Genomic DNA, 23,794 nt, shown 5'->3' on the forward strand with positions numbered 1-23,794 from the left:
CTTGAAATGCAACAGTACTGCACCACAGAGACAGCTGAACAAAGTTTAACTTCATGTCATAGCAATCAAGGAAAACATAATACACCAAGGCTTTTCATGCATTTCTGTTGATGAGACCGAGATCTGCGTTGAAGTAAAGAAAACCATTCATTTCATGTTAATTACAAAAGTAATTAAAATCTGTATATTGAATTTGTGCTACGGTTTGGAGGATGTAGTTAAGATTCTTCACTCATAGAAAAAAAAAAGTAAAATCTTTTAATAGTGGAGGCAAAAGAAGAACACTGCAGTTTATTTATCAATAAAAACAAATCACCTGAAAAATGGGGACAAATTCACAGGTAGTTTCAAACTAACTTTGTGTGGGATATTCACTGTGCTGCACTCATCATCTAAACCTAGAAGAAGATCCTGAAAATGTGTTGAATATTACAGATTTTTTGTAACTTGCATATGTTTGATCCCATGTTCCTTAAAAAAAGCCTGTGTGAGGGCAAGTTCATGTTATATAAAGAAAGGATTGAGCCATATAAATTTGCAGTGAACTATGCAGTACTATGGCTTAGCATCAGAGGGATCCATTTGGGTATACTAGGCCAAATTGGACGTTTGTGATTTTTATAGCTCTCACTACCAGTATTCTGTATAAAAATAAATATTATTCTAATTGTGAAACATGCTGTCAACCCAGAGCCTTGTCTGGCATGACATTGTCATGCACTTGGAAGCATGGTGGTTTCTCATTTAGGATTGTGAGGACCTTCAGGGTGTGATACTAAAAGAGATAGTAGATTCATCTTGTTTACTGTATATGCAGCAGCACTGCCAAACGTATATAAAAAAAAAATCTTATTATTTGTATACCTCCTGCATGCCTCACTTTGTGCCATCAGGTGTTAATGATCACAGTGTTCTAGCAGTGTGCTCATCTGTGTCTCTTTCACAATAGAACTAAATGTTAGCGATATATGAATGGCTAGATCCCAGCGACTACAAATCTCTACGGCTCCGCAAACAGCGGTGTGGAGCTGTATCAGTCTGCATCACGTTGAAAATCTGGTCCTTAACTGGCATTTTCAAAAGGGTGATTCTTGCTTTTGAGGTTAAATTCTGCCACATGCAGCATTTCAAAACATCACCGCGGAAGGTCTGTTAGACATTTCTCAGGCCTAAAGCACCACTCAGTCATTTACATACCTGTAGCAGTACCAGAAATGAATTCTGGTGCATATATATTCACATATGAATTATATCAACCTTCCTTTTCAGAAATTTTAATTCCAGATTATTACAGGTTGTCACATTTCTAAAGAATCTTGGACAAAGTTCTTATTTGCTATTCATCTTCCATATTATATCTGCTTCAAAGCCTGCATAGCTAAGCACTTGCAAATTTATAGATGGCTGCAGTTGTAATTTATCAGCTGGACTGTGGATCATCAGAATCTATGCTTCAATATGATTTTTTTAATTGACTGTCAAAGCCCCAGTGCAAAGGCGCTCATTGAAACAATACTAATTTCTGTTCATAATGTGAACTGGCATGGCTTTGAGGAGATAATACTGAAGTTGTCCTCTTTTCTGAAGTTTTCATTTTTATGATTTTAATAGTCAAAAATATGAGATAGTTCCCAATTTATTTTTTAAATTATGTCTCTTCAAATTTAGATTGACTGAAGAGCATTTCTTGACCTGAGTATTTCTTTCTCATGAGAACTTGTACATCCTGCAATTTTCAGGTACAGATTCTTTTTTAAGGTGACTAGGCTGTACTTCACGTAAGTGTGAAATCCTTCATCTTCTAGTTAAACAGGAATCCTTCCTTTCTAAGAAATATATGATACTAGAACTAGGCTACACTGATTAAAGTAATTCATATATTTATAATGCAATAATATATTTCTTTTGTGCTTAAATATACAAATAACAGAAAAATTATCTGAAACAAGTGGTTCTTCCTCCTAATTTGAATAATTAAATCATACTGATTTTTATAGCTATTACAGTTCCAAATCAAATTTCAAGCCTCACGCTTTAACCTACAAGGTGAACTTTTAGGTTTTGAGTTGCAGTTCAGTAAGCTGTAACTAAAAAACTGTGTAACATTTGCAAGTATATAAAGTCTGTCAAATTCCTAGGAAGAAATATCTGTTTTCTTACGTCACTGTGTAGCAACTGCATTTTATTATACTGTCTGTTACATTATAGTCCTCTAGTACTAGATGGCTTCCAAAGGCCAAATTTTTTTAACCTATGTATTGAGTGGAACTGAACTCTTTAAAGTCAGGTAAAAATTTACTTGCTTCTTTTGTTGGCCCTTCTTCAAACGTGTCTCCTGCTAGTGGGGACAATGCACAGTGTTCCCCAGGATTAAATTTATTGAACGACTTTCTGTTTCCAGAAACAGAAATGTTTCTGGAAACAGAATGTGGTCCATTTTTTCAGCTTAGCCCGGTGAGGGGATTTTTGGTGCTTCTAAGCGGCAGAAAAAATTACCTTAAACTGTTTCACGTTAAGGAAAAATCTATTGCTAATTTTTATTCTCCTGTGGAAACATTGAGCCAGTCTCTCCACCATATGCCCAAGATATAAAACAATGCAAGTAATACAAGAAAGACTTCACTCTAGTTTGATTCTTCTCTTTTACCTAGCTAACTTCCACAGAAATTCGGGGTCATCCTCTGTGTGTGACCCAGAGACTCTAATAGAGCAGAAAAACCTAGACATTTTTTTCTTACACATTCTTTCGGGTTTAACTTCACAGGCCCTTAGAATTTAGAGTAAGGAATGAGAGGCAGATCAGACATCCGGCTCAGAGTCATCAAAACAGAAACAGTGTGATTTAAAGGCCCAGTTTGACCTAGCATTGAGGCCAGCTTCTTCTTCATGGAAAGAAAGGAGTTTGTGGTTTGAGGCAGTATTACAGAGCTCACATTACTGGGATTCCCTGGTGAACTGGGATCTCAAAATATTTAAATAGTCACTCTATATATTGACAGTGAACATCACCAAGGGATAGGCAGCAAAGCACAATGATCTGATTCTTTGTGGGAAGGTCTCTCTTCATGCTGTTTGCTTTTTTCCTGTTGGTGTTTGTACTAAGATGGATATTTGTACTAAGATGGATATTTGGTGGGAATTTGCAGGGAACTGACCATTTGAAGCGTATCTTCATATTAGCAAGCTTAGCTGTGTGTGGGGAGGGGAGAATAAACGGGGAGATGATTAATAGCTTTTTCTGTTGCGCAACAGTAACAAGCAGCAGTGAGTGATCATCAGCAGTAAGGGGAAGGGAAGGGTAGTGAGCTACAGACTACGTGTGCAAGAAGAACCAGATGGTTTCAATGAAGGATGAATGAGTGCTCCCCACAACCGATGAAGGGTTGTGGTTAGTGATTTATACTCGGGTTCAGTGAAGGACGTAGCCTGTGCTGTGCCACACGTGCTTGGCTGGAAAGAAGAAAATTCAAGTCCGTGGCAGCACTTTGCTGAATCAGGATGTTAAGCACTTGTTTGTATGTTTTATTCTGGCTGGCTGGACTTCTGCATTGCATTGAGCGCTTGCATTGAACTGTCAAGCACTTTTCCATTCCCATTAGCTTCAGAAATTAGACTCTCTCAGCGCTTGTATTAACAAGCTAATTAAGCACATGGCAATAGTGACCATCTGCTTTGATTTTCCAAATATTTTTTAACAATTATTTATTTGCAGTTTTTAAATACAAACTATTAAATTCAGTATTAGAACTAAGATATACTGCTTTAGCTTTTGTTCAGCATGACTGTAATGGAATTCCAGTTTGATATAAAAAAAGCCTGTTATAAATACCAGAAGACAATTTCTAAATTTATAACCCATATTATATTGCTGATAATTTGCCCGTGTATGACTGTTTCTTTGTAGTCAAGGTTTCTGCTGTAAACAAGACATTTAGGGTCACTAAGTAGAGACTGATTTTCTTATATAATGTAATAAGCAACTTCTTTTATTGTGCAGTGGCTTCAGTGGTTTATAGTTCTGTGTTTAAACACTGAGTGAGATTTATTAGTTGATATTGCAGTGGAGAACATCTTCCCTCCGATAGCTAGAATGGGAGCATCCATAACTTAGCCAGTGCTGCTGATAGACTGAAGACTTTCCATGGATCTTACTACTGAAAATAAACAATAAAAGCCCTCATTGGATTCATAGCCATATATCTGCCATGTTTTCAAAAAAATTCTTTTCATCTTGGAATTTTCCATTGCAAAGTCTTGATTTTAAAATACAATGTTTAAATTAACATTTTACTATGTGACTGGTGTTAGTCTTTATTCAATCCAAAGAGCATCTCAATATTAATGATGCAGAAAATGGCATATGGGGTAGCATTGTAAGAAGCAGTATTTTTCAAAGCACTGGGTGCATTGAAATCATCAAAGTTATCCACCCCACAGCTGCTAATCAGACTCCTACTGCAAGAATAAAATGAAGTGAAATCAAGAATGTCAACAGGTGTAATAAATTCAGTCATTTTTTTTGAGGTAGGCTTTCCATATTTAGGATGCTCATTTGCACTGGGTGTTGCATCCATAAATACATGTGTGTGTCCCTGGTACGTGTTTGCATTAGTGCTGCACTCACAAAAGATATACAAGTATTAACTAAAACATGGAGGGTTGATAAAAAAAAAAAAAGAATTAAACTCAATTCAACTTGAATATTTATCTCAGTGACAAGATGTTTTGGAACAACTCAGTTAGTGGGGTGTCACAACCTAGCAGCCCACACTGCAGTCACCTCCCTCCTCCGCTGTATCTATATCCGCTCTTCCCCTACCCAGAGAGTCCAGCTGGCAGACCAAAGAGAATTGATAAGTACTGACATCATATAGCAGCCTTTCTTCAACAGGGCATCTTATTTAATGTATCTCTTATCTGCTTAGTTATCAGACTTCACAAAACTTCTAAAACCTTGGTATATTCAACTCCTTCCCAATGGATCAGTTCTGATTGAAATTCACCACTATGAGCCAGTAGGGGAATGTGTGATAGAAGCTGTAGGGATTGCATAAGGAACACAGGAAAAAAAGGCTAAAAGCTCAGAAATTTCATACCTGAGTTCAAAAATGAAGTTCGCTAATCTTTGTCTTTTTTCTGAATTGGAAGTTTATAAGCCAAAAAATAATCTGACTTTCAGAGAAGAGTGTGATAAATAGCACTCGAAACTCTTTTAAGTCTGTACTGAAGACAGTGATACATTTTTACAAGCATTAGTAAATTATTTTTTATTATATAGAACAGTATGCTCTGGAAAACATTAGCATAATGGTAACATTTTAAATCTAGGTTTAAAAAGCACACTAGTTCATCTTCTTATTTATAAGCTGGGAGTTTGGCTATTTTGTGTGCTTAAGAAACTGATACCTTTATTCAGCTTCCCCCCATCCCCGAGGGGTAACTGATACTTGTCAATACAGAGACATCTTTTAAACAATTACACTACTCTTCAATTTTTTACACACACCCAAAGTTCAAGCCGGTGGAACACTTGTCAGTCTTCAGTGTAACTGTGTTGAGTAGTAGTGGTATGGCTGCTGCTTTGCTTAAAATGCAACAATGTAAAATTGAGAAATGTGGATGCAAGACCAAACAATCCAAGACAAATTGTCTTGAAAGGTAATACAATTTTAATATAGTACAAAATGCAACCTGTGGCTAATGCAAATTACCTGGCAGGGTTAGCAAAGACTAAGAGCTTCACAGATGTGGACAATTATATTCTAGCTGTCATCAGATCTGAGAAATGAAGGAACATCTTTTTAAAACTTCAGGATGGTAATAGTGAGCATTCTTGCAAAGAAAGAGTGTTTATGCAGCAAAAAGCCTGATCAAGACTTTTAGGCAAACCTATAGGGACAAAACCTCTCTAGGAACCTTTTCAGCATTGGGCAGCTTTGACTTGGTTTTCTCACCTGCATTCCCAGCTGTCTGAGAAGTAGGGAGAATGGTTGTAAAATTCTTCCTGATCTAAATGATCTTCTATTGGCAATAGGAAAAATTGTCACATTGTGAGTTGGTCAGAGTTGGTTAAGAAAGCTGAAAGTATATAGCTGAGGACAGGTTACCCAAACCATAACACAGCATAAGAAACTCACAAATGGACACTGGGAAGAAAAGAAAGGGATCTTTCCACCAACTCTGGCACTGGAGGACTGTCAGACTGCCTATCCTGGACATATCCCTGCTTCTGGATATTCCCTGCCATAGTATCTGAAAGTATTTGTATTTTGCAGTTTGATTCCCTATTTGGAGTGCCTGGTTTAATCACGTAGTGCACACACAGCAATTAATATACAACAGCTTTATCTCAAGTCAGCAACTTGCTATGCCTGAACCAGGAGTCCTACCTTTCAGGGCTTATGAGCTTGGATGCAGTGCCACTAAGTGCAGCTCTGTGGCTTCTCACTCCAGAGGTAGTTTGTTTAGAGGAAGCTTTTGGTCCCTGTGTTATTTCATGTCTCTGTGTTGTCACTGAATGGTACCCATATGGGCTGTTTTCTTTTGAACAAATGCTGGAGTGATCTTTTGCGTTAGTCCATGATTTTATGTTTAGTCTTCATGGCTCCAAATAACATAACTTACAAGTAGTTGGATGAGAAATTCAAGCACAATGAAGTATAAGAGTTCAGCGAGAATTGTGAAGGCATGTCTCAGTTTGTCAATAAAAATTACTCAAACGTAGAAAGTCAGAAAACTACAATTTTAACAAAGTTTGGCTGGCTAAGCAATTCACTGAATTGACTGAATTTGGTTAAGCAGTTCACTGAATTTCACTCACTGAAATTGATAATGACCAGAAATGGAATAATGACCAGAAAATTGGCTTGAAAAGCTGTCAGAATAAATTTAAAATCACCAAAATCCCTCAGTCTACAGTACTTCAACTGAAAACAGAAAGGAAAAACTTAACAGTTCTGATTTATTAAATCTATGGCTGTTCACTCTTCAGTTCTTGATATATTAGAATAAAATGTGTTTTTATAAAAATTCACCTGATTAAAAATGTAGCCTAAAATGGAAAGAAAAAAACATTATGGCTCTTGGATTGATGTATATGTTTGTAAAAAATCAGGAGAAAGTTACTGAAGAATAACAGGTTTATTGCTTGCACATATGAATAAAATACTACTAAAGCCAATTCTACTGCTTACAACTTTGTAATGGACATAAATCAGTAAATTCAAACTTATGTAATAAAAAGAATACTTACTAAAGAAAACTTACACAAAATTTATATGAAAAGAATATGAAGAGTGTGAAGCTAAGTGCTGAAAGATAGGAAATACTAGAACTGAGCCTGCCTATGTAAGCCTGGCCTTTTTGTCTGTAGGCATACTCATTTAATTAGTCTCAACTTTCCCTCTGCTGAAACTGCCTCAGTCAGTGCATGGTATGGGATGAAGACAGTGCACATAAAGAGTCAGATAATGAGTGTTTTGTTGCTACAGAAGATTAACTGACAATCTCATGGGAGGGTCATAATATAATAAATAGTTGTGATGGTATGTTGGAAAGGCTTGCATTCAGTTTCAGGAATTTTTAGGAAACATTTTGTCTTCAGAAAGAGCGATGAAAAGAATTTATTCCCCAAGTTTTCTTATTCTCTTCCTACTTCAGTACCAATATGAACCAGTCTCTTTCCTTCCAGGAATTATTGTCCATCTCACTTCTCTTTTGCACTCCAATCACATGACTTTGTCTTGGGTCGTGCCTGATGGCCAACAGAGAAAATGCAGCCTCGCTGCATCCTGGACAGTCCAGCTGACTTTCCCAAATCCAGAGTAGCAAAGAGAAGCAATTCCTGGGAAACACTGACTTTCTACCTCTAGCCTTGAGGCAAAATAGTAATATTCAGGATATGTACAATAGGAAATAGCAGTAGGAGCTGTGCATGAGTGCAACACCTCTTTGTAATAGAAAGTCTCCTGATATTTTAATTGTTGATCTCTTCAAAGTCTCTTAACATAAGAGTTACTACTTACAGATGTTGTTTTACCAAATTTACAGATATTCAAAGGAACAGAAAGCAGTTTGTGCCGAATAGAAAGATCACCTCATTGGCATCTTTCAGTGAGGCACCAGCTATAAGTACTTCTCAAAGCAAAGTGAATTTATTTATTTGTTTATTACATGACAATACAATATGGGGTTTTTTTTCTGTTTAATTCCTTTAAAAGGACCAGAAAATCTATCGTGGTATTTTAGCTGGAACTTAGAATAAATAAAAGAAGAAATTCAGCCTTGGGCAGAAATCAGGCATGGAAAATTCCTACCTAAATTTTTAATGTTTGACAAATTTGAAGAATAGATGTAACTAACAGGCAAGCCAGTAACATTATAAGTATCTGGCATTTTGCATCTACAATCTCCCCAGTGTAAGCATCCACCAAAATACTAGAAGTAAATAAGCAATCCTGCTTAGTTTCTGATTATCTGAACCATTGCAGCTCAAAACCGAACGCCGAAACTGTTTCATGAGCTAGTGCACTTCTCAGTTGCATTATAGAGAAAAACATTTTGAACATGTATGGCCATTAACTGGTGTTGCTTCTTAGGTGATCTCTCTTGGGGCAAGGGTAAGCATACTGTTGTAACCCAAGTCACAACTCTTGTGTTTTGAGGGGCAAATAGAGGCCAATAGCCTCCAAATTATTGTCATGGAGGCAAGATATATGAAAGCAGTTCAGCTAAGCTGCTTAAAAAACATAATGTATCTTTTTTACCCCCAAACAGTATATTACAGATGGAAACTTCTGGTTCTGAGGTCATTTATGTATAAAACCAAGGTGAAGCCAGAGTAATTAATGTTATAATTATTCATTATCTAAAGATAAAGATTTTTTTCAAATCCGTCATTATAAACTGCTTTATGTGTCTGTCAGAGAAGGAGGGAGATGAAGTCTTTAATCCCTTCAGAACATCTGTACATGAAAAATGGACTGTGGAGCACTGATTGTGCATTTTTCATTATCTAATTATGCTTCCTCTTTCAAAGAAACTGTCACGTTACCAGCAGCCTTTCTTAATGATTTGAAAAAGACTGAAAAATAATTTTAATTGGTCTTTCATTCAATTATTGCAGTTGATTAAGATGAAATGTAATTAATAAACTTTTAATATAAGAACAGTAACATTTTTAACAGGGAGTACATGTTATTTTTAGAATGAAGAAATGTAGGGAAATAGATTTAGCCATGGCTCAGACCTCAGAGTAGCTCTCACTTACTTTATCTTCATCTCAACTTATCTTTCTTAAAATGTTTTCTGTATTTTCTTTGTTAGTCCTGTCCTTCCACTGTTCCATTTAGCCTTTTGGATTTTCCTCCTCCATTTCCTGTTGCTATTATTTACTTTTGTAAAGGAGCAGTGAGCAATCTATTTCATATCAACAACATAAACTTTTTACACAAAGGTGTAAAAGATCACAGGTACTTCAGTACCTCATGCTTTCGAGAGAAGAAAGCAATATAGCATGTTGTAATACGGAGAATAATATGTTATTGCTGAATGTTATGCAAAGAAAAAGCAGCTGGTCAATTCAGCTTTCTTACTACTGAAGAAAGTTTCCTCCATTCAATGGTGAGCATTAAAAATGTATTTTTGTACCTGTCATACACATACCACCCAATACCTATTTTCTTGATACAGATTTAACATGCTTGCTAGGTTTGGTAGACTTGAACTTAATATATCCATGGCTCTTTGCAGTCAAGTTTGGGTCAGTTGAGCTATTTGCCCTTTGATTCCATGAGCCTGTCCACATCAGTGATACTTAACGCAGAGCAGCGTCCCTGCAGTAGGTAACTACATTCGTGTTTTCTTATTCCTGCGATCGGTTGGCTTCAGGCCGATAGTGCCATGGGGATGCAGGGGCAGACACCGGGGCTTCCGCATACTGAGACAATTGCTGTGCTTGTTTCAGAGAATGTAAATTAACTTGCTGAAATGTTCTTGGAAAATAGTTCATTGTTTATAATGTTCGGACCTACTTTCTGAATGATTATTCTCTCATTTCATGGAGAAATGCTAGTCTTACAAGTTTAAAAAATAGAGATCTGTCAGAGCTGTGAAACTTGCACAGTTCACTGGTTAGTGTGTTACTGAGAAAGGCATTTTCACAAAACAGATTCTGATACTATATTCCAACATGGAAATTTCCTGATCTTCCAAAGTAGGATATTAACCAGTCAAACCCCCAGAGGAGACTTACCTGTACTGGAATCTTCCCCAGCCCTTAACGTCAGTGAGCTTTTACACACTGAACGCAGCGGTGCTGGGACTGTCGTTCCAGTGGCAGTGTTCATGTCACTGAGAAGCACTTTTTGACAATACAGGAATATTGTCAAGAACTGATATGATTTACAAGAGTTACTGAATTTCAACACCAATAGGACTGTAATATGGCGACTTTACAGGAGAAGCAAGTTTTTTTCCCAATTCTAATAGATATTTCATGGATTTAATATATGATCAATGTGCCTGTTAGATCGATATGTAGTTCCAGTTGGTACAGACTGTACAAAATAATTATTTCATTGAATCAACTAACTTCTTTATGGTCTAAAAAAGTCTCTTGACTTACTAGAGAGAACTTAAATATGGGATATGTGTTTGTCCTTTGGTTTGTAAAGCACCATGTTTGAATTAATTTATGAAATACCATAAATTGTACAGTAATTAATCTTGCAGCAAATGTTATGTATTATATATAAATATAGCTATATATTCTAAGACTGACAGAGCAATTTGTGGATAGGTAATTTAGAGTTTGGATTTATTAATTATATATCATATAATACTAATAACAAGACAGTTTATTTTTAGAAATGTAATGTTCCTTATTATAAAGGGGTGCTCGTCTTCCCTTTGGTCCACAACTATTACCTGTTTAGGAGGTTATTAGTATTCATGAGCTACCTCATTGCAAAAGGGTGCCGTGGAGGCTATGAATTAGTACATGATTCTACATTCAGCAGAAGAGAAAGGAAGCTTACTAGCTCGTGCTGGTGAGGGCCAGGGATTCTGCCGAAAGATTCAAGTTACTGCAACTGTGTGGAAAGAACTTCTATTAAAATATCATCTATTCAGCAGGAAATACAGGGGATTATTTGTGTACTCATGGCTTGCATTATTGGAAAAATGGATGGACTGAAAATAAGTGATCATGAAAATAAACGTCTAAAGTATTTTTTTATAAATCATCAGTAAGTCTAAGAGAATTAAGGAAATACTGTCATTTTAGCAATGGCTAATTACTTAAGATCTTTTCCCTAAAAGGATATACTTCCAGGTATTATATAGGTGAGTTTATGGGTAAAGTTTGTTCTGGCTTCCTGTGTCTTACTATCTTTCTTTTTCCACTGATATGTACTATTGGCAGCTATTTTATGTAGTTACTGAGAAATACTGAGTGTATATATATGTACTGATTTTCTCAATACAAATAATTTGTCCGGTATAATTTTCTGCATCTTGAATATATGTATTAGATATCTGTATGTAGAAAGATATACAATGATTTAATACATGTAATTGGCTTTGTTTCAGTTCTATATAGTTGTGTGTGCCATAGTTTAATATAAGCAAGTATAATCCACAGTGTCCTTGTACAGTGTTCATTTTATACAATTTACTCCAGGGCTAATTTTTATAGCAGCTTGTAACTCAAACTACTCTTTGAATAAGTTTTTAATGTTAATAGTTCATTCGTTGTTTGCACAGATACAAGTACAACTTTCAGGTAGCGGCAGCTTGCAAAAGGGAAAGTGCTCCTTTCTTTCACAGCTCAGATGGCTGGCATGTCAGTAGAGTATTGATTTTGCCTTGTGCAGTACAGATACCACTTTAGCTAGGATCCATCTCAACTGCCTGAGTTTCGGCAGGAAAACATAAGTGGTTTTTCCCTTGGTAGAGGGAGCGGTGACTTCCCAGCTGATGGGGAGCCTGGGGGCAGTGGGTGAGCCCACTGGTGAAGGACAGCTCTGGGGACCCCGGCCCGGGGGCGATGCAGCTCCTGCCAGGGTCAATGGGGTTCTGCCCTTTGTGGTTCCCTTCAGGCTAAAAAAACCCCAATACTAATACTAATACTAATACTAAAGTGACTCTTTTTCCATGCTAAAGATCTGTCTGTAACTACTATTAGTATGCACATCAATGATGTTGTTACACCAAGAATTAGAAATAGCATAAGATTTTTGCTGAACTAGCCATTGGAAGAATTGCTAAAGGTGGTAAAATAATTTTAAGTAAAAATGTAGTGGATTATTTCATTTAGAAATAAAAGGAGTATACTGATAAATATGTTACTTGGTTATCCTGCTGCTTAAAACTGTATTTATTTATTTATTGTGTTATGATAACTAGGTTTGAATCAACAATATAGCTTAATAATTTATGAATTTTAGCCACAGGCCTGCAAAAACTTGTGTCTGCATTGAAATGAATGTATCAATAATCCCAGCAAGTCCAGTAAAGGAAAATAAAATTTTAAGTATGTTATTATCAGAAGGGTTAAGTGTAAATTCATGCAGGTCTTTTGCTTGTTTGTGCTTCATAAATTAAACTCTAAACATACTGATGAGAGTAACAGTATTAGCTAGGAGCTATTTTTCCAAGTGATAGTCAGTAATGGAATGGAAAAATATGGTGTTCTAAGGGTACTCAGTTAGATGGTATAAGAAGACTGAATTTTAAATGTCTGTTCTTTTGATACTGTTCTAATTAATGTCAAATAATAACTAGCCCAGGGATTGGATGAACGCAAAGGAATCTTAATCTGTTTGTTTGTTTATGACAAGAGGAAGTATTGGACAGCTGTAGGATTTGATCCTTGGTCCTATCCCATGAAGCCTGTTTCTAGCACACTAACAGCTATTTTATACTAGAAGTATACAAGAACATATTTCCTAGGAAAAGCAAGACTTGATATTTGCAAGGTAAAAAAAGATTTATCTGAATTCCAAATATCTCAATCTTTTTTTATATTAAGGTGAATCTTCTAGGTCCCTCTACCTGTCACAAAGATTGAAAATTGAAATTTATGTGAGTCTTTTAAAAAAGCATTTTATCTATTATTCAGAAAGTATTCACAATCCTTGAATTAGAGAATTAATATGTCAAAAACAGGATTTTCCTAAAGTTACGATACTATCAATTCTTATTTCTTAGTTGATGGAAATCATTGTCTCCTAAACTCTCATTAAACAATGTGAGATTAGAGTATTTCAACTCCCTTGTACAAAAAGTGAAGACTGGCAAAAAATATCATCAGATTAGTATTTATTATATTTATAAACACTTGAAATTCAGTAGAGCAAAGTCAATAGTATGATAAACAATTATTTCTTTAATTGCATGGCATATTTTATAGTCCATTAAACTTTATTGCTGTAAATGATACATTTCTAGATTAGTATGTCAGCAAAGTACATGTCAGTATAGCTCAAATGTCAACAGATGCTCTCAAAAGAAGTATTTTCAGTTTCTTCTCTATCTCTTACTAAAGTATTGATGCATAAACTCAAGAGTTCCAGAACTGACAACAACTCCAAGGCTCGAAATGGAAATAAAATGACTACAGAAAGCTTTGAGTAGGGGGCATCGTCAGCATCATAGACATAGCCACTGAAATCCAATTCTAAGCACTGGTGGAAAGGAATTATCCATGTCTAATCAAAGTAGAAATTAGGACCCCTGAAAATGAGGCCTGTGTGATTCTGTCCCACCCAAGTATCAGACAGTACTTTTGGTTTACCCTCTGCTTGAGATGGCAAAGTGTCTCCTCCTCCAGAGGTGGTGAGGAGTCAATGGTGTTGCCATCCAGCACCCTATGGGCATGAGTGTGGGGCCTTGTTTCCTCAGTGGAGGAAAAGGGACTTGGCTTCAGAAAATGGCTGATGCAGGCCCTGACACACTGAATTTTACTGTTTGAATACGAGGATTGCATAGCAGCACTCCAAGCTATTGATGCAGTTTGATTGCATATTCAGCCAGTATTATCACGCTGTACATTTGATCTCCAGTTTTGAGGTTTTCTTGATAAGTATACGAGTTAGTAACATCACTTCTTAAAGAGAAAACATTTCCTAAGATTCTCTGTCCTAGAGCTATGGACCAATATCCAGCCCCAAAATTAAGAAAGATAAACTTCACTAAATCTTGTCAAATTGTAGAAAAATATTTTTATTAGAAATTTCAGCACAAATTTTGTGATGATCATCACAAACTTTTTTAAGTTTATTTGCTATCTGAAGAGTAATGACTCCTGTGTTCTTAGAGCATGGGCAATCCCGATTCATTTTTTTTTCATGTTACAGTGTTTGTGGAGAGGTAAAGAAAGAAATCTGTGTTACTTGAAACAAATATAGCTGCTAGGTTAGATATTTTGTAAAGTTGAATTTATTGCATTCTATGAACAACAATAAAAAAATCATTATTTAGTGATCCTTGCAACTTTTAAAAGCAGCAGTATATGAAGTAAAACACCTCTACTATATTAGGGACATGATTTATATTAAAGCTGAAACATTAATATTTATCTGCTTCAAGAAAATCAGTCTCTGTTTTAAGAATGGGAAATATTTTAGGGCATTTTTTTCTTAATTTGATATTATTTTTAAGTTAACAGAACTAGTTTGCCTTACATAAAACCTTTTCCTTGATACTTGCGTATTTATGGAAGATGGTCTTTTTGTGAGTTTTTTTTTTAAATGCCCAAAAAGTGCACTTAAAATTCTTCCTAGAATGATTGAAAATATATATATGGGTACGGGTATGTGTGTGTGCTTGAATACATGTGAGGGAGCATATGCTAGGGGAGACCTACAATAAATACAAAGGAATTTTACATAGAAACATCAAAATACATATGTCCTTCCATGCAAACCCAAAAGCAAGTCACTAAAGACACAGTGGGATAGGAGGGAACAAGAGAACCTATTTTAAGCTCAGCGTGCCTCAGGTGGTCCACTAAAATGTGTTCTTGAGTACTTCAGTACATCACAGCACCTTGTTTTGTGTGAAGGTGGTAGCTGGTTCTTTATCTGAACATAATAGGAGGCGATCCTAAGTGCTGCAGATAGTTGAATGCCTACGTGGACATTGATAATGACCTTTCTCTTAAGTGTTGTCTGTTCGAGGACTTTAGTTTTCCAGTTTCTTCTTCAAAAAAAATATTGTTTATTTTTATCTGCTCTTACATATGGTCATACATTAGTAAATCTTGGTAACTGTCAGTAAAACATAATTTAGGTATTCATCATTTAATGCTTTCCTGGGTCTGTCTTTGGACAGGACTGATTTAACCTTTAGCAGGGCCTAGATCCATAATAGTCACCGAATGTCAGTTCTTCTCCCATAGACCCCTTCATTTCTCTCTGGTGAGATTTCCTATCTGTCTGAAACTTGCCATGAGATAAAGAAGCCTGCGCCTCTAACCCCTCTCTTTCTGATTTTGGGGGAGGGGGGAGCAGTCCATCACATCTGCTAGAAAAGGAACCTTCTGGGAGGGACAGCAGGACTGTCCCTCAACAAGTAAATTCAACATTTGACATTAAAATACAGAATTACTGAAAAAACAATCCCTAAAATTAGGATGTTGCAAGTAGGTCTGTTAATCAGCAATACAATATCAAGGAATATTCCACGTACTAGGCTGATTTAACAAAGCATCTGAAGTGAGTCAGGCTGCAGCTTAAATTTCTGGGTGTCTGCAGAGTGATAACTATGTATTGGCATAAGACCTAGGACATTGCTTGGTCATAGCAGTGTTAGGACTGTGCATTAGTATGTCCTGTGTGTATTTGAGATTGTTCTCTGCAGTGCGTATCTGAATACTTTATCGAGCCTCTGTGTACAAGAGCAAAAAAAAAGGATTCATATAAAAACATTCAAATACAATATGATAGCTAAAGAAAAATCAAACAGAACTGACAGAGTGATTTATCTTTCTGTCAATCAATGAAAGTTCTAGTGGGTTATTAGGTTGTTTTGCCTCAAAATTATTTTGCCTTCATACTCTGATTATTGCATTTACCTTTAAAGAAGTGAGAGACCAAAGAACTAAAAAATATTACATATTATATTATCTCTTTCTGTGAAGTATGAAAGTATAGAAGATGATATCTTCAAATCTATTAGGTTTCAAGGCTCTGGTGAAAAGTGCCAATAAGATATGTGTATTATTAACCTACCTATATTCTCTTGGCCCATATTCATTTTCTTTGGTCATAAAATTGCTGATTTATTGCTTTCTGTATTCTGGGGGTATAGACAGGAAAGCTCCACATGACTTTTAAATGTTGCGTGTCTCTTTTTCTGTCATTCTGAAAAATATGGGAAAGTGTTCATTTTATTTCCCTCGAAGAAGTGAAGAACAAATTAGAATACTGGCAATATACACTCTGAGGAGCATCAAATTAACCTTTTATTTGTGAACCAAACAAATGAAAACATATCAAGACTGAAAATTAATTTACTAATACAAAAAAAAGGCTTTCAGAAATGCTGTTACACAGACAAATTAACGTGTTTGTTTTTACTTTGTAACTGTAGTACATTTACTCCTAAAATGCAAGGCAGACGGATGGGGACTTCAGGGAGAATCACTAAGAGCACAAGTGTGAGCGGAGAGATGTATAAGCTGGAGCACAATGATGGGAGTCAGTCGGACACGGCTGTCGGCATGGTTGGAACAGGTGGGAAGAAAAGGCGTTCAAGCCTTAGTGCCAAAGTGGTTGCCATAGTGTCTCGAAGGAGCAGAAGCACATCTCAACTTAGCCAAACAGGTGAGTGAGATGCACGCTCTTTGGAAACAGGACTCTCACCAAATGTAGTTTACCATTATTTCATCTGTGGCATCTGTGTTACATGTATTTGGATATAGACCACTCAAGAGAGAAGATTTTCCAGCTGTGAATAAATTTCTGAGATATTAATTTTCTTTCATTCTTAGGCATCTGCAAGAAACAATATTTAAATGCCTTGTAGAATATGTACCATAACCACTTTCTCTCCTGATCAATGAAAAATGTTTTTATCTCTTTAGAAGCCTTGTTTACAGGTAGGCAAGAAAATGCAAAGAGATATACGTGGGTATCAACAGTCAATAATGGTTTGGCTAAGAGCAGCTTTTTATGTATAGGAAATTTCTTTTAGCAGAAGAGTTGAGTACGAATGGGGGAAATGAAATCTCAGCAAATGAATGGCAGTTACATAACTCGGATAAAAGCTTGTACCTAGAGTGGAAAAAAATACATTTTTTAAAACTACCTTTGATTTCTTAGTCAAGAGTAAATCCAGTGTTTTTTCTTTAAAAACAACACTGGCAAATTGGGGTCAGTGAATTCAGATAGATTATATGACAGCATGATGCTTCATTAGGAACACGACTTCCAATGCTTTATTGCTACTTCAGAAATCTTAAAAGCTTCATATCTGCATAGCCTGAAGGAACAAAAGCTTATCCAGAAAGATACAAAAGAAAAAAAATATGTTTTAAAATCCCTGTCCTGCTCCTATTGAACCCTAGTGAAGACTTTTGCTCTTGTCTTCGGTGGGAGCAGGACCTGACCCTAAGGGTTCTTTCTTACTAAAAGAAGGAAAAGAAAGAGGAAAAGCTTCAGTCTAGCACAGAATGCATGCATATTGCAGCACTCCTCTCACATAGTCAGGGTAATCTAAACTAAGGTAAGTAACAATATTTATTTCTATCATCAAATCTCTCACCCTTTTTTCTTGGTTTTCTTTTATTGCTACATGAGCAGAAGTGATTCCTTCAAAATGTAAAGTTTGGTCAGCTTTAACAAAAAGATTGTAATACTCTTCTACGCTATTCATTTATTAATTTTAAGCCAGAAAGTCTATAATCATGCAGTTGGACCAAATGATAGGTGTAGTGTACATATTTGAAGCCCAGAATTGTAATTTTTGCACAAGAAAAATGCACAAAAATTAACTCTACCTGAATGTTAGACTAGAATATAGATAGTTTCATACAGTAAGATGTTATTTTAGATGCAACAGAATCAATGACAAGCTCTTAAGTAATAAAAAATGCTGTTGTATTAGAGAAAGGTTTTTAGGTTGATGTTTACTCCACTTATAAAAGAACAAAATATTTTAACTATTTTACAGAATGTTTTGTGGTTTGATCTGGCATTCCTTTCTAACTCCTAAATCCCATTGAATTAGGAATTTCTATGACAGAGCAAATCTTGTCTCCGTCTTACTCAGTAGTCCAGCTCTGACCAGGAACCAGGGCTGTATGAGTAAGAGGAAGGCACAGGGGGCTACCAAACTTAGGATGATTTGCCTTGCCTGAACCCTTGCTCTTCTCGATGGAGTTAGTAATTAACATAAAATCTAAACTGTGACTTCCAAACACTTTTTAGTATTATCTATTTGAAGCTAAGATGCTCCCATTCTTCACAGAAAGATACTATAGCTGTCCAAATTTTCCTTGGTGTAAATTTCAAACCAATAGGAATTTTGCAAGGAATGGAGCACCTAAAGTTATAATGAAACTCAAACAGCAAATCAAATATGAAAATTACAATTATGTATTATTCATGATTTTTGTAAAAGAGGGTTGAGAATGATATTTATTTTGCCTTACTGTGGCTCAGGCAAACAGTACTATCTGTGGTATAAGCAGAGCAAATAAAATGTGGCATGTTTTATCCGTCACTACTTCTTTAGTTCGATTGTCAGAAATCAGTGAGTTGAATTAATGCGTTTTTTTAGAACAATATACAGATAAAACATGATAGGTTTTCCAAAGACAGTTGGAGGCTAAGTACTCATGCTCTAAATCAGGGACACGTTTTCCTTCCTTCCTGTAATGTAATGTACAGGAGGGGAGGAGAAATCTAGAAACGTCTAATTCACTTTATGATGTTATGCCTTGGTAACTTAATAATGTCTCCACTATTCAGAATAAAAACAAAAATTGGTTTGACACTATAATATAAACTAAGTCCTTAAAATCAATTATGTGAAAATTAGTTCTAATAGCCAAATTCTGAAGTTTTAAAACTGGGGTAGAAGTGTATGGACCTCCACAAAAGTGGTGCCAGGTATGAACTTCTGCTACAGATCTTCAGTAACTGAAGGTGTGCTGTTGACGTACAGCAGGTATTTTAAAGGAAGTATAAAAAATACAGAAATGTATGTGTAGCCTCTATAGATTTTCCTTTGTTTAAATTTTATTTTCCTATGACTTGCATGATTGTAAGTCAGGGATGCACGACATACAGAGTTATTTGTATCTGAAAACTCAAACTGCAAGATCAGAAATAAAACAAAAGGTCAGATATTTCTTGAAAAATCAGAGGTTGCATATTTTTGTGGAACATGTAGACCTGAGATTCTATTTTACTTTTGTCTTCAAAACCAGTAAAATTAAGTGCTGTCTTTTTTTTTTTTTTTTCATTTGAAGAAATAGTCAATAAGGGCTTAATTTCACTTTTTGTCAATAATTCTTACTTTTAGCATACCGTACAGGTTTAGTCTTAGATAAAAATAGAAATGGTGTGTATGAAACTGCTGCTAGGTACCTATTATTGCTAAGAGTTGATTTTCTTTTCGATTAAAAAAGGAATGTGTGTGCACGAGCCTGTGCATGCATGTATGTGTCTACGTATGCACACATGGACCTCTTTGCATATATGGGGCAGATCCACTTGCATGTTAGATTTAGAAGGACCAATAATCACATTATTTTGTGCACCCTTGTTTCAGTGCTTTTGGAAAATATTTATTCTGAATATGTCCCTTATAAGATTGTCAGTGAAAGAATCAGTTTTTATTTTTATGTAAATCTGCAAGGAAAAGTATATATTTCTGCTGCACTTTCCTTTCAACTATGTTTAAGATTTCATAATACTTTTAGTAACTGTTGAAATAACTATTGAAATAACCATTGAAATAACGAAATCCTTACTTACTTTGGTTTGTTCATTGTGCCCACAAATTGGATAGATTTTGTAGTTCATCTAAAAAAGATTGCAATCTGCTGGCAGTATTCCTAAAGAAAATCCAGCTCTGCTTATGCTAGCACAGTTAAAAAGAAGAAAAGAGGAGAAAAAAAGGGGGGGGGGGGGGGGGGGGGCGAGCAAAACACCCAGAAAGACCACAGAAGAATGAAAATAGCTCCAGGCATATTCTGTACAATTTTAGTTATAATCCCACTCTTCTAGCTTTTTTTACCAGCCTAATTTTTGTAAATAAAAGTATATGTATATACAAAAAAAAAAAATAGAACTGCAAATTTTCTAAATAATTACAACAACTAAATTGAAATCATAGGGAAATGATGGGAAAATAGATTATGATAACAAATAATAATCTATTGTCTGGATTTTATGATACAAGAATCTATTCCCCTACAGATATTCTTATATTATAGTTTCCTGATCAAAGAGTGACTGAGGACAGTATTGATCATACTGCATTTTGATTTGGGGTTCTGGGTTTGTTTTGAAGCAGATAAAAACTGCTGCCATAGGAAGAAAGAATTTTATTACAGAATTTATAATTTATACCACAAATAGAGACATAATAATGCTTTTCAAATTGGATGGAGGTAATGGTAGGTATATTACCAATAGGATGAGTTCTGGAGAAATGGAAAAGCTCTATCTCAGATAAACAGAAGTATTCCCATCCCTGGATCCCTCTCATCTCATCTACCTTACCCGGGTAGATGCAAAGGCGTGCTTTAAAAATTGGATTGAGAGCAGCCCTGAGGAGAAGGACTTGGAGGTGTTCATGGACAAGAAGCTCAACATGAGCTGGCAGTGTACGCTTGCAGCCCAGAATGCCAAACATATCCTGAGCTGCATCAAAAGGTGTGACCAGCAGGTCGAGGGAGGTGATTCTCCCCCTCTACTCCTCTCTTGTGAGACCCCACCTGGAGTACTGCATCCGGCTCTGGGGACCCCAGAACAAGAGAGACATGGAGCTGTTGGAGTGAGTCCAGAGGAGGGCCACGAAGCTGATGAGAGGGCTGGAGCACCTCTCCTGTGAGGACAGGCTGAGAGAGTAGGGATTGTTCAGCCTGGAGAAGAGAAGGCTCCGGGGAGATCTAATTGTAGTCTTCCAGTACCTGAAGGTACAAGAAATCTGGAGAGGGACTGTTTACAAGGGCATATGGGGTTTCTTGGACCATACCCCATGTTTACAGGACAAGGAGTAATGGCTTTAAGCTGAAAGAGGGTAGATTTAGATTAGATATTAGGAAGAAATTCTTTACTGTGAGAGTGGTGAGGCACTGGAACAGGTTGCCCAGAGAGGTTGTGGAGGCCCCATCCCTGGAAGTGTTCAAGGCCAGGTTGGATGGAGCTTTGGGCACCCTGGTCTAGTGGAGGGTGTCCCTGCCCATGGCAGGGGGGTTGGAACTAGATCTTTATGGTCCCTTCCAGCCAAAACCATTTTATGATTCTATGATTAAGAAGGCTAAAGGATTCCTCCCTTTTGCTTTCTAAACCCTGGTCAGCAGATAGGGGTTCAGAAAGGTCATCTGCTGATAGGAACACACTGTTTTTATTCTTTTTTAGTGCTAATAGTGCTTTGCAACCATTCTGACACCATATCATCACCATCTTTATATCAGAGATTTGGTAGTGTCACATCTCTATGATGTATTCAGCCTGATGCAGACGCCTGCTGGGTCAGCAAGACAGATTTTTCTCGTGGACAGGATGGATGGCTGTGGTTTTGTTTGTTTTGTTGAAGGACTTAGAGGATTTTTATTCTTTAACTGCTTACAATGAGGGCCAACTTTTCTGTCAAAAACATTGAGAGTAAGTGTTTAAAAAGAATTACAAAATAATTTGGGAGTGGTTATTATTTTAGGATATGCAAAACTTCCTAGAAACTACAAACCAGTACAGATAGAAAGACTGAAAATACCAACTTTGAGATAAATATGAACAAAACCCCCAGAGTTGCAACTGGTGACCCTTTTGATACATGGGCTCCATTTTTTTCCCCTATAGGAGTTCTTTGAAACTACTTTTATTTTCCAAAGTGCTCGACACCATTAATTTCAGTATTCTGACTAGTTTTCCATGGATATTGCTTGAGAAGTATTAGTGATCTCATATAAGACATAGAGGAGACTTTGCCTGGGATACTGTATATTGTTCCCATTACTGCATCGAAACAGATGAGAGCGGAAGAGATGCAAAGAAGGAGAGCTAAGGGACCTTGGAAGAACATGGAGTTTTTCCAGTCTCATGTTACATTGATAACGGGTCATTTTTGTAAATTGAAATACCTTGTCATGTTTATGGTATGAACCACAATGAGATATTTCTACATAAGAACCAAAGTTATTAGCTGTCCGTCTCCTGTTTGTGAAGTTTAACACCAACAACCTGAAATGAAATCATAGGCATTAATGTTTCAGAGAGAGGTTACATGCCATGAAGTGCAGCTGAAATCAGGTATTGTCACAAGGTGAAAGCAGAGTGAAAAAAGTCTCTGTTCACTTATGTGCATCTGTGAACTGGATGCTTGAAAGGAATCTTTACGTGTCTGACTGCTTCACTCAGAAAGTAACTGGCAACCTGAGTAAAACCACGTGAGAATCTTCTAACATATTTTCCTGTGTAAAAATTGCACATGTCCTCACATGGAATTCCCTGCTACAGTATATTTTCTGTAATTTTATGTAATTTTCTCATTAAAGAAGTGTCTTTCTGTATGGTCTTTTGAATTGAATTCCAAATTCCCAATTTCAGAAAATATACTGTCATCTATGTGAGGAAATTGTCACTGAGCCGTGAAGTCTTGATAATCTTGTACTCCACAGTGTAGCTGTGCTCCTTTTGTGTGCTCGCTGTAGCTTTAAGAACACTTCTTCATCTGGTCGACTGCCCCACATTTCACCTTCTAAGACTGATCTTAAGAAGGCTTTCTCTCATGGTTTTGTTGGAGGACCAAAGTTTAGGTAAAAGTTTAAAAAAGACAACCCCAGCCATTACACAAAATGTCCTCTAGTGGTGGAGAATATGATGGTTCACTGGAGGTACTTAGTGACTGTTAGCAAGCATCACCATACTGTAGTAAAAATAACACTGCCTGGGAAACATGGAGATTAAGAAGAATAACGCAATCTACCAGGCTCAGGGCTACATCATTTTAGAGTAGACATTACTAGGAAAAAAAAATAAATCTGTTTTTCATTTTTGCAGTCTTTGTTTGGTAATGCCAGCAGGGATAATTTTCTGCCCATCCTTGTAGTAATTTTGTGATGCAACAGGAGATTTCATGCAGGTCTGGATAGTATGCACAGATAAAGCAGATACTAAATCAGCAATAAAATACGCTGGAGGGTGGAGGCTTTGCAGATAAGGAGGGGTTGTTTGTTGTCTTTCTTGAGTAAGCCATTGCTTCTTTCCATAAGCTTGGGGAAATAATTTTGTTACTTTTTTACAAGGGTTGTGACAAACTTTTCTTGCAGTGGTCAGGTTTTTGGGATGTTTTTTTCCGCATTTAATTTTTGATTGGTTGAGTCTCAGTTATAAAAAATGACAATGATGCATTTCCAAGCATGTTTCTTTTTCCTCATAACTTCTGAGTTTATTTTTTTATTACTGTAGTGAAAGAAATTGTGCTTATTTTTAAAATTACATTTATTTGATAAGAGAGCTGATTGCTAGACAAAAGTTCAAAAGACTTATTTTGTCTAGACTTCAGTAAATCATCCATTATTATTAGATTGGATGGAAAGCATAGAGATTAGTAAGGA

At 36.3% G+C, this 23,794-nt stretch overlaps 1 protein-coding gene across 50 annotated transcripts in view; it reads left to right on the forward strand.

The window, feature by feature from the left end:
• RIMS1 (regulating synaptic membrane exocytosis 1) overlaps nucleotides 1–23,794 on the forward strand; it is a 346,977-nt gene that overhangs the window by 282,892 nt on the left and 40,291 nt on the right. For 36 of the 50 annotated variants that reach the window (XM_075747454.1, XM_075747452.1, XM_075747455.1 and 33 more), the window contains one exon: nucleotides 16,594–16,826. The exons of the other annotated variants lie outside the window; for them this stretch is intronic. In XM_075747454.1, the coding sequence (XP_075603569.1) occupies nucleotides 16,594–16,826 (233 nt within the window). The remainder of the gene's footprint in view (nucleotides 1–16,593; nucleotides 16,827–23,794) is intronic. 50 annotated transcript variants of the gene reach the window in all.

The sequence above is a fragment of the Balearica regulorum genome, chromosome 3 (assembly GCF_011004875.1).
Source record: "Balearica regulorum gibbericeps isolate bBalReg1 chromosome 3, bBalReg1.pri, whole genome shotgun sequence".
In the NCBI taxonomy this organism is placed as follows: Eukaryota; Metazoa; Chordata; class Aves; order Gruiformes; family Gruidae; genus Balearica; species Balearica regulorum.